An 11,620-nucleotide genomic window follows, 5' to 3' on the forward strand; every position below is an offset into this window, starting at 1 on the left:
AAATTAGTGGGTGTCGCCCGCCTACTTTGTGGGAGCTGTTTATGCAAATGAAGTGTGTGGTTCCGGCTACTTTGTGGGTGTGGGCTATGCAAATTAGTGGGTGTCGCTTATGCAAATTAGTGGGTGTCGCCCGCCTACTTTGTGGGTGTGGTTTATGCAAATGAAGGGGCGTGGTTCCCGCTACTTTGTGAGAGTGGGTTATGCAAATTAGTGGGTGTCGCTTATGCAAATTAGTGGGTGTCACTTATGCAAATTTATGGGTGTCGCTTATGCAAATTAGTGGGTGTCGCCCACCTACTTTGAGGGAGCTGTTTATGCAAATGAAGGGTGTGGTTCCGGCTACTTTGTGGGTGTGGGCTATGCAAATTAGTGGGTGTCGCTTATGCAAATTAGTGGGTGTCGCTTATGCAAATTAGTGGGTGTCGCCCGCCTACTTTGTGGGAGCTGTTTATGCAAATGAAGTGTGTGGTTCCGGCTACTTTGTGGGTGTGGGCTATGCAAATTAGTGGGTGTCACTTATGCAAATTAGTGGGTGTCGCTTATGCAAATTAGTGGGTGTCGCCCGCCTACTTTGTGGGAGCTGTTTATGCAAATTAAGGGTGTGTTTCGGCTACTTTGCGGGAGCTGTTTATGCAAATTAAGGGTGTGTTTCGGCTACTTTGTGGGAGCTGTTTATGCAAATGAAGTGTGTGGTTCCGGCTACTTTGTGGGTGTGGGCTATGCAAATTAGTGGGTGTCACTTATGCAAATTAGTGGGTGTCGCTTATGCAAATTAGTGGGTGTCGCCCGCCTACTTTGTGGGAGCTGTTTATGCAAATTAAGGGTGTGTTTCGGCTACTTTGTGGGAGCTGTTTATGCAAATGAAGTGTGTGGTTCCGGCTACTTTGTGGGTGTGGGCTATGCAAATTAGTGGGTGTCACTTATGCAAATTAGTGGGTGTCGCTTATGCAAATTAGTGGGTGTCGCCCGCCTACTTTGTGGGAGCTGTTTATGCAAATTAAGGGTGTGTTTCGGCTACTTTGCGGGAGTGGCTTATGTAAATGAAGGGCGTGTTTCGGCTACTTTGTGGGATTTGCTTATGCAAATGAAGGGGAGTGGTATGCAAATGAAGGGGCGTGTTATGCAAATGAAGGGCGTGTTTCGGCTACTTTGCCGGAGTGGCTTATGTATGTTTCGGCTACTTTATTTGCATAACCACGCCCCTTCATTTGCATAAACCACTCCCACAAAGTAGGCGGGGCGACACCCACTAATTTGCATAATTGACACCCACAAAGTAGGCGGGGTGACACCCACTAATTTGCATAGCCCACACCCACAAAGTAGCCGAAACCACGCCGTTCATTAGCATAAACCACTCCCACAAAGTAGGCGGGGTGACACCCACTAATTTGCATACTTGACACCCACTAATTTGCATAACCCACTCCCACAAAGTAGCGGGAAACACGCCCCTTCATTAGCATAAACCACACCCACAAAGTAGCCGGAACCACGCCCTTCATTTGCATAAACAGCTCCCACAAAGTAGGCGGGCGACAAACACTAATTTGCATAAGCGACACCCACTAATTTGCATAAGTGACACCCACTAATTTGCATACTTGACACCCACTAATTTGCATAACCCACTCCCACAAAGTAGCGGGAAACACGCGCCTTCATGTGCATAAACCACACCCACAAAGTAGCCGGAACCACGCCCTTCATTTGCATAAACAGCTCCCACAAAGTAGGCGGGTGACACCCACTAATTTGCATAAGTGACACCCACTAATTTGCATAGCCCACACCCACAAAGTAGCCGGAACCACACACTTCATTTGCATAAACAGCTCCCACAAAGTAGGCGGGCAACACCCACTAATTTGCATAAGCGACACCCAGAAATTTGCATAAGTGACACCCACTAATTTGCATAAGCGGCACTCACTAATTTGCATTGCCCACACCCACAAAGTAGCCGGAACGACGCCCTTAATTTGCAAAAACAAATCCCGAAAACTAGACGGGCGACACCCACTAATTTGCATAATTGACACCCACTAATTTGCATATACCACAGCCACAAAGTAGCCGGAACCACACCCATCAAATTTGCATAACCCACTCTCACAAAGTAGCGGGAACCACGCCCCTTCATTTGCATAAACCACAGCCACAAAGTAGCCGGAACCACGCCCTTCATTTGCATAAACCGCTCCCACAAAGTAGGCGGGCGACACCCACTAATTTGCATAAGCGACACCCACTAATTTGCATAAGTGACACCCACTAATTTGCATACTTGACACCCACTAATTTGCATAACCCACTCCCACAAAGTAGCGGGAAACATGCCCCTTCATTTGCATAAAACACACCCACAAAGCAGCCGGAACCACGCCCTTCATTTGCATAAACAGCTCCCACAAAGTAGGCGGGCGACACCCACTAATTTGCATAAGCGACACCCACTAATTTGCATAAGCGACACCCACTAATTTGCATAGCCCACACCCACAAAGTAGCCGGAACCACACACTTCATTTGCATAAACAGCTCCCACAAAGTAGGCGGGCGACACCCACTAATTTGCATAAGCGACACCCAGAAATTTGCATAAGTGACACCCACTAATTTGCATAAGCGACACTCACTAATTTGCATTGCCCACACCCACAAAGTAGCCGGAACGACGCCCTTAATTTGCATAAACTACTCCCACAAACTAGACGGGCGACACCCACTAATTTGCATAAGCGACACCCACTAATTTGCATAGCTCACACCCACAAAGTAGCCGGAACCACACCCTTAATTTGCATAAACCGCTCCCACAAAGTAGGCGGGCAACACCCACCAATTTGCATAGCCCACACCCACAAAGTAGCCGGAACCACGCCCTTCATTAGCATAAACCACTCCCACAAAGTAGGCGGGGTGACACCCACTAATTTGCATAATTGACACCCACTAATTTGCATATACCACAGCCACAAAGTAGCCGAAACCACGCCCATTAAATTTGCATAACCCACTCTCACAAAGTAGCCGGAACCACGCCCTTCATTTGCATAAACAGCTCCCACAAAGTAGGCGGGCGACACCCACTAATTTGCATAAGCGACACCCACTAATTTGCATAGCCCACACCCACAAAGTAGCCGGAACCACGCCCTTCATTTGCATAAACCGCTCCCACAAAGTAAGGCCTAAGTTAGCGAGAAAAGTCGCGAAATTCGCAGAACAAATCCGAGACCATCACTGTTGCCGGGTCGCGGCCGCAATCGCAGCCGTATAGGTTTCGGGCTAAACAGACATACGGTTGCGGCGGTAGCCTTGAACGAACGCCTACAAATTGCCGACTTTGCGCGACAACGTGCCAACGATAAAACATCACGGTCCGACGTTCGGATATGTCGGAGAGCCAGCCGAGACAAACGGTTCTCGGACGTACGCCTCCGACAGTCGTACAAAACGTCCTTCACTTTGGCTATGTGCATGCAGACACGTCATAGACCCATAGACTCTAACAGCGTCCTGGCTGAAAAAGTGAAACGAGACCGCGCCTCCTAGAAAGGTCGCCCGAGGACGTTCTATAGATCCACGCGTGCGTCTCCGGGAGCTCTATAACATATCCGGAAATCAGCCCGGAAGGCCTCACCGTCGTGGCGTTACAGTGAAGCAAAGTTTGACGTTCACGCGCGCCTACGCCGACGATCGTAAGTCTGTTTGGGATGGGCCGAACACCTCTGTGATCGCGGCGACGAGCCGATCTTCGTGATGGTCTGAGTTTTCTTCTGCGACCTCGGGAACCTCAAATCTGACCCGAGGCCTAGCATTGCAGTGTAGTTCCCTTTATCGGACGCTTGTAAGAGTCCCACAAAATCGAGACCAACGCCATTTTATTCGCCATGGCCTGAATAAGGATATTCGGGGGTGTTACATATTTAAAAAAATATCTATCACTTAATTTTTAAGGCATTTGGCCCAAAGGTCACCGTGGCAGTCTTTCGGATGACCTTTGACCTTTGCAAACGTCGTGAAAATTCGAGACCGGTTCCATTGGATTCGACATGTCCTGAATATGGATATTGGAGGTTCTTACATATTTTTAAAAATATATATCACCCCGTGTTTTTAAGAATTTGGCCCAAAGGGTCATGTATGTATTACTATGATCAGTAGCTATACTGTACATTATACATTATTATTATTTCATTGTATTTGAAGTATATCCTTTCTTGGTTATACTGTATACTAAAAGATATTGGGAGAAAATGAATGAGGTCTCATAAGAACACAGAGTAATTTGCTATTCTGCACTTCGTGTAGATTGGTTTCTTGACAACCCAGAGAAACCCCAGTCTGAAATCTGATGGCGAGCTTAGTCCAGTGAAGTGATCGACGTCTGTGCATGGTTGTGGAGCGGTGTGGCCAACCGCAGGACCAGCTACAGAGGATCCGTCTGTTCACGGTTTCATCGACAGATACAGATAAGAACCACTGCTGTCTCTGCCCGAGCAGCAGTCCCCTCACTCACGTATACTAATACCTCTCCCCGAGGTCTCTATACGCACACACACCTTGAACTGAGAAACTGAACACACACACTAAGGATTTAGGGATCAACCCTTAACAAAAGGGAATAATTAGGGTAAGGGTTTTAACACCCTTAAGGACAATTCAATTCATTCCTTTTATTTCAAGAGCTCTCTTTCTTATTTTCTATATTGCAGCGCTGCAACTGTATGTTTGTATTGTGTTTAATTGACAGATACTGTGCTGAGGCAATACTGTTCAACTCAACATTCAACTCTTATTTAAGGGTAACCACTAAACGGACCTAGGTAGATGTCTGGCGCCTCTTGTTTTCTGACATCGGGGTGGGATAGGGGCCGCTACATGTACAACAGTGTAAGTACAGTCGTAACAAAATAATTCACATGCAAGGCATGGTTTTGGCAGAGCAACAAAAGCGCTGGTAGTAATGTGTACTATCCGAGCGTCCGCCTGGGTATAGGGTTCGAATCCCTACAGCGCTGTGACCTGCTGACGGCCTCACCTTATAGTCCTGTTGTGTGTTTACATTCAATATGAAAGGCACTATTTCACTAGAGTGTAAAGACGCTACATGTGTTCACATTACCACATTATTTTCCAAAAATAGCAGACCTACAAGTTCATAGCGCGGCACTCGGCGCTGCGCTATGAGCTTGTAGATAGATCTGCTAAATTATAACATAATGTTTAAAACACCAAAAGGGGTTCCCTGAACCCAGAATGGGTTAACCATACAACAAGTTCCTGTGCCCTTTTGCCACACAGCAGGCCCAGCAACACCGGCCGACACCTCCAAGGCTTCCTGGGTGACCCACAGAATTATCTATCGAGATTTTCCAAAAATAGCAGACCAACAAGTGGCACAGAGTGCTGCGCTGTGAGCTTGTAGGTCAGACCGGAAGGCCTCACCGTTGTGGCGTTCTACAGAAGCAAAGGTTTTTACGTTCGCGCGCGCCATGTCGACTATAAAGGTCACCCGAGGACGTACTACAGTTCCACGCGTGCGTCTCGGGGAGCTCTATAACATATTAAAAAATCAGACCGGAAGGCCTTACCGTTGTGGCGTTCTACAGAAGCAAAGGTTTTAAATAGCAGATCTACAAGCTCGTAGCGCGCCACTCGGTGTAGTGGAACGTTCGCGCGCGCCATGTCGACTAGAAAGGTCGCCCGAGGACGTACTACAGTTCCACGCGTGCGTCTCGGGGAGCTCTATAACATATTCGAAAATCAGACCGGAAGGCCTTACCGTTGTGGCGTTCTACAGAAGCAAAGGTTTTAAATAGCAGATCTACAAGCTCGTAGCGCGCCACTCGGTGTAGTGGAACGTTCGCGCGCGCCATGTCGACTAGAAAGGTCGCCCGAGGACGTACTACAGTTCCACGCGTGCGTCTCGGGGAGCTCTATAACATATTCGAAAATCAGACCGGAAGGCCTTACCGTTGTGGCGTTCTACAGAAGCAAAGGTTTTAAATAGCAGATCTACAAGCTCGTAGCGCGCCACTCGGTGTAGTGGAACGTTCGCGCGCGCCATGTCGACTAGAAAGGTCGCCCGAGGACGTACTACAGTTCCACGCGTGCGTCTCGGGGAGCTCTATAACATATTCGAAAATCAGACCGGAAGGCCTTACCGTTGTGGCGTTCTACAGAAGCAAAGGTTTTAAATAGCAGATCTACAAGCTCGTATTGTCTGTCTGTCTGTCTGTCTGTCTGTCTGTCTGTCTGTATAATGTAACTATATAATGTAAGCCAGTAAAATCTCAATTGAATTGTTTTTTTCCATGATCAGGGATCCCACATTTATGGAAAGTTTTGAAATTAGATTATTGATTTTGTTAATAAAAACATTTTACAAAACGTGTATAACATTATACAAATTTTGACGTGATAAAAAAGAACAGATCTACAAGCTCACACCGTGCTGCAGCGTGATGCTATGCCCTAGGATAGGTGGTGTAAATTGTCATGAAATTTGGTATGGAATTTTAACATTTCTATATTCTATGCTTTATTTTTTGCTACACTGCCTGTCTTTGAGTAAGAGACAGTTTTTTTTAAGACAGTTTTTGGTTTAGACTAGTCATTGGTTAGACCAGTCATTAGTCCTACAACTACAACCTATCTCAAACCCTCACCCTAAACCTAACCTCCCACGGGGCAGCACACCTAAACCTAACCTTAACCTAAGAGACTTTTTATTGCGCTGAATGATTGTTATAAGCCTGGAAATTGGGTTTAATATTCTGGACTGGTTTTTGGAAAGGTTTTGGAAATTCATTGGTAAAACAAATATGTGGGAACAACACTGCACGCTAGATCTCTGTGTGATTGGCCTCCCAAAGCACTGCTAATGCTCTGCTTCTGCGTCGGCCCCTTCTTCAGGTGGTCACCCACTATTTAAGCTGCCTGCACAAGTCCCAGCATGCCGTGGTCCTGGAGAGACTGAGATACTCCATGCCCAACAACACCGAGCTGGGCCTAAGGTACCGTTCACCACTGTCATCGCCACCCTGCACATGCATGCCTAGCATGAGTGGAGCACACCTTCAGCCTATTGGGGGATGACTTATCACTGGTCTTTCTGTGGTAACTTAAATGGTTGTAGCTTCATTGGTGTGTTAGTGCAGGGTATCTAGACTAGATTCTAGAGGAGTATTTTGCCTCTGGAATGAACATGTGCACGAGGTCATATTGGGGTGCATACTTAGTTTAGACTAGTCATTGGTTAGACATGGGTTAAGGTTAGGTTTAGGTGTGCTGCCCCGTGGGAGGTATAGGTTGTAGTTGTAGGACTAATGACTGGTCTAACCAATGACTAGTCTAAACCAAAAACTGTCAACCTCCCACGGGGCAGCACACCTAAACCCTCTCCCAACCCTTAACGCACCCCTCACCAACCTTAATCCGGTCGTTTTAACGCACCCCTCACCAACTCTAATCCGGTCGTTTTAACGCACCCCTCACCAACCTTATGTCTAACCAATGACTAGTCTAAACTAAGTTAAAGGCTGTTGGATGTACCGGTTATGTTTGAGGCTTCTGTGTGTCGAGGATAAGTCTGCCGCGCACTGATCGGAGGCCAAGTTTGTGGGGTTTCTAGTTCCATGCTGTTGACAGACGGTTAGTGTTGCTTTGTCACTGTACAGGTTGCTGCACCATGAATGGCAGGACGGCAACATTGAACACCTGAAATTCCAGGCCAGAATGTTGAGCAGTAGTATTCCAAAATGTCTGGCTTCCTGGAAAATGTAAGTCCCAAGATCTCTCCTCGCTGCTCAGAAATGTAAAAGAAAAAAAGAAAAAGAAAAGAAAAGAAAAAGCATGAGGAAATGATTGATTCAGAGAGAAACGTATCGGACCTGAAATAATGTCTTTGTAAAAAAATATAAATAGTAATGATCTCACATTGAGGGTTTATAAATTGCTGCTGGTCAGTTTGTTAGCTCTAGCCAGGATGGGAAACTAACACCAGCCACAAGGCAGGCATACGCTGATAAAAGTTTGTCCTCAATATACAGTTGGGTGCCACCGATATTGTCCCTTATCATTTGACCCATTTAGGCCTGACCTCAAAATTTAAAAAAAATCCTTCTAAATCCTCCAGTTTTCTGAAATAAATATTTTCACGATTTTTCAAAAATAGCAGACCTACAAGCTCGTGAGCTTGTAGATCTGCTATTTTTCAATAGCTAAATTATAACATTAAAACACCAAAAGGGGTTTTGCGCAGATCACGCAAACCTCAGCAAAAAGAAAAGGACAATATCGATGGCCTCCAACTGTAAGCCTCTTTGGGCAGCTTAACACTTCCTGTGTCCTGGGAATTACCGCCCAGGACGTCTGGACATCTTAAAAAAAAAAAAAAGACAAAAATAACATTGGGCACCCTGGGTCACTATTTTGAAAGGGTGTGTTAAGCAACCACCATTCAGAGGTTCTGTGATAAAAAGAAAAAACAGCAAACCTGGTGACAAGCAAAGCGAAAAAATTAGTTTCCTCTCCTTGCTTGCTAGCCATTACTGTCTTTTAACACATTTTGTGCCCAAGACGTCCACAGACGTCCTGTGAATTACCGCATGTAGTGCCCAGGACGTCTGTGGTTTTGTTTTTTTATTAAAAAAAAATGTCAAAAAGGGGTTCTAAAAAGTAGGCACCCTGGGTCGCCATTTTGAAAGATTTAAAAGGGCACATAATGTGTTAAGAGAGTTTAGGGAGTTGTCCTGCCGTGAATCTCACAAGCCTTTCTGCTGCATTTCTCGGCAGAGCAATAGCTGTGGAGAGGGAGCTAAAGGAGCCATCAGAGGTGAGTTAGTGATGGAGGGGGGGGGTGGGGGGGATCCGGGGTAAGAATCACTGAGAATCAAATAATGACAAAAAATAATGAATTGACGAATTGACATCCTAACCTTGTGCTTGCCTTTTCTTCCAGTCAGTCAGTAAGTCTTCCCTTGTCTGACTTAACTGTTCTGGCCATTTTGATGTTGTTGAATCTCATTTCTTCCCCTGCAGGGTTATTTGTCACACAAAACAAACGGGTTGTAATGTATGCTGTTCTTTTAGAGTGTCACAGTTTGAAACATTTTTTTGCTTTTGTGATTTCGTGATGTGTGGCTCAGGTCGCTTTTTCTCTAGGAAGCAAAAAGCAATCTCTGACTTGATCCCTTTTTGTTCTTGTGTGTGTGTTGTTTTTTTTTGTCCTCGTCCTTTTAACTGACACCACCATCCCTGCGTTTGGTGGTCTTCTTTTTTTTTTCTTTTTCTTTTCCCCCCCTCCCCCGCCTTTTTGTTATTTTCTTATAGGTCCGAAATCTGTATCGGCAAGCTCTCCAAAGTCTTCCACTGTGTGCCACCATATGGAAAGATGTAATTTCCCACAAAAAAACACATATCACATACTCAAACACAACACAATTTGTTGCACCTTGAGCGGTATTACACCTATGTTCACCTGCTACCCTTCCTCCCCCACCCCCCCCCCCCCCCTCCTTTCCCCTCCCTCCTTCCCTAACTCCTCTGACACCCTCTCCCCTCGCTCCCCCTGTCTCTTCCCTCCTTTCCAGTGCCTGCTGTTTGAAGCTGCGGAGGGAGGTAAAACGGATAGACTGAGGAAGCTTGTTGACAAGGCCCGAGAGGTGGGAGTGAGTCTAAGTGAGACCCTAAATTTAGGCCCCGGCAGAGTTCAGGGCGAGGATTCCTGACACACACTACAGCACACACACACACACACACAACCCTCAGTGCGTGCCCATTTTTCTCCAACGAGAAGTAAAAGAAGCGCTAGTTTGGAACTAGATTTATCCAATCAGACCAGACGAAATCAAACTGCCGCCACTGCCTAGGTAAGCCAGGGAAACTTGACGTGAAGGCTCGGTTGGTTGGTTGGTTGGTTGCCTGCACTACTCCTGCACCTCCCTGTAGCGGCCGCCAGGCGGCGCCAGGAATGAAGGAACAGTCGTCAACGGAAGCCGCCAATGACCCACCTCTCCTCAAATGACCACAAAATGTGTTGGGGGGGCGCCCCGCTTATATCATCCTTAACATCGTGGTGTACGTAAGTATAGATCCTCTGCTCAGTGACATTAAGTCTTACCTTTTTATCCCCCCCCCCCCCCCTCTGTTTTAATTTACATGTTCTCCCTCTTTTTGTTTGTACCGTCACCTTTTTATTTTTGATATCCCTCCCCCCCCCCCCCCCCCCCTTGTTTACCTGGGGTTTGGCATTTGGAACGGACTATGATTGTCACTGTGGTGTCGTTTAAACATATCTCGTGTTTTTAAAGGACAGTTTCCCCTGTAGTGATGCTGCTGCAAAGAACTTGTACAATAATATCTATTTTTGTTTTTGTTTTTCACACAAAAAGGAAGAGATTGTTTCATTTTGTTTATAAAAAAAAGTGATCAAAAAGAAATTTAAACAATCATCAAAAAATAAAAAAACTGTTTGAAAATCACAGTCCATGTGGAACATGGCTGAACCTGCCCAGTATTCTATTTGGCCCCGTTCGTTCGTCCGTTCGTTTGTTTGCCAATACTTTTTTGAGACTGCCACAGAGACTGCTGAAGAACGCTGTGATGATACCTTCAGGCCAGCCGATCAACGGGGAAGGCCCTTTAAACTCATTATTAATATTAATAATATACCAGGACAAAGATAGTCAGCAGCCTGTAGCTTTATACAGTACATGCTTTCCTGTGCAATCTTTATTTTTTATTTTTTTTGGAGTATATATTATTAAGTTAACGAACGAGGACAGGGCAAAATTTAAAAGTCCTTCAAACTTTTATTTTGTATGTTGTATTAAAAAATGTTTATATTAAATTATGCTCTAATGAAAAGATTCCTGTTTTTGTGGTTTTTTTATTGTCTGTGAAGTTACTTTGTTTGGCGGTGTGGGTGCATGGGGTTCTAGTCAGTCGACGGTCGTGCAGTGTTCATTTTATTGACTAAGACAAGACTAAGTCGACTAAGGTTTTTGATATTTAGTCGACTAAGACTAAACAAGACTAAGTCGACTAAGGTTTTTGATATGTAGTCGACTAAGACTAAACAAGACTAAGTCGACTAAGGTTTTTGATATGTAGTCGACTAAGACTAAACCATTTCAGAAGACTAAATAGGACTTAAGACTACATGGTGGGTTGTTCAAAATACTTGGACTAAGTATTTTCTAGCAAAATTAACATTGCATTAAGACTCAAATTAAAAGATTAAGATTTTGGTATTTAGTTGACTAGACGAAGACTAAACCATTTCAGAAGACTAAGTGGGACTAAGACTAAATGGTGCGTTATTGAAAAGACTAGGACTAAACAAGAATATTCTGAAAAAATGACACTGCAAATGTGGGAGTCTGTGAAAGGGAAATGGTGCATATCTTCTTGGTCTGTCGTACCAACAGTCCGACACCCTACCCTAATCCTAACCGCACGCGGAGGCCGAGTGAGTCTTAACTGCAGGCCACGCATGCATCTTAACGCATGTCAGACCACTGGTATGTCGCACCAACGTACTGTATGCCCCCCGAGAGAGACCACTCGACCCAAATGCAACGTGTGCATTTCAGTACATTAATGGCAT

The 11,620-nt window shown here is 45.4% G+C and overlaps 1 protein-coding gene across 1 annotated transcript; it reads left to right on the forward strand.

Moving 5' to 3' along the window:
- Positions 1-6,928: 6,928 nt before the first annotated feature.
- LOC306923731 (zinc finger C3H1 domain-containing protein-like) lies at positions 6,929-10,871 on the forward strand. The gene is made up of 5 exons (XM_079502004.1): positions 6,929-7,025; positions 7,689-7,790; positions 8,806-8,845; positions 9,343-9,405; positions 9,603-10,871. The coding sequence occupies exons 1-5, from the start codon at positions 6,997-6,999 to the stop codon at positions 9,738-9,740; spliced, it is 372 nt and encodes a 123-aa protein (XP_079358130.1). The 5' UTR covers positions 6,929-6,996; the 3' UTR covers positions 9,741-10,871.
- Positions 10,872-11,620: the final 749 nt, after the last annotated feature.

Source organism: Electrona antarctica (genome assembly GCF_951216825.1).
Source record: "Electrona antarctica genome assembly, chromosome: 5".
Taxonomy (NCBI): Eukaryota; Metazoa; Chordata; class Actinopteri; order Myctophiformes; family Myctophidae; genus Electrona; species Electrona antarctica.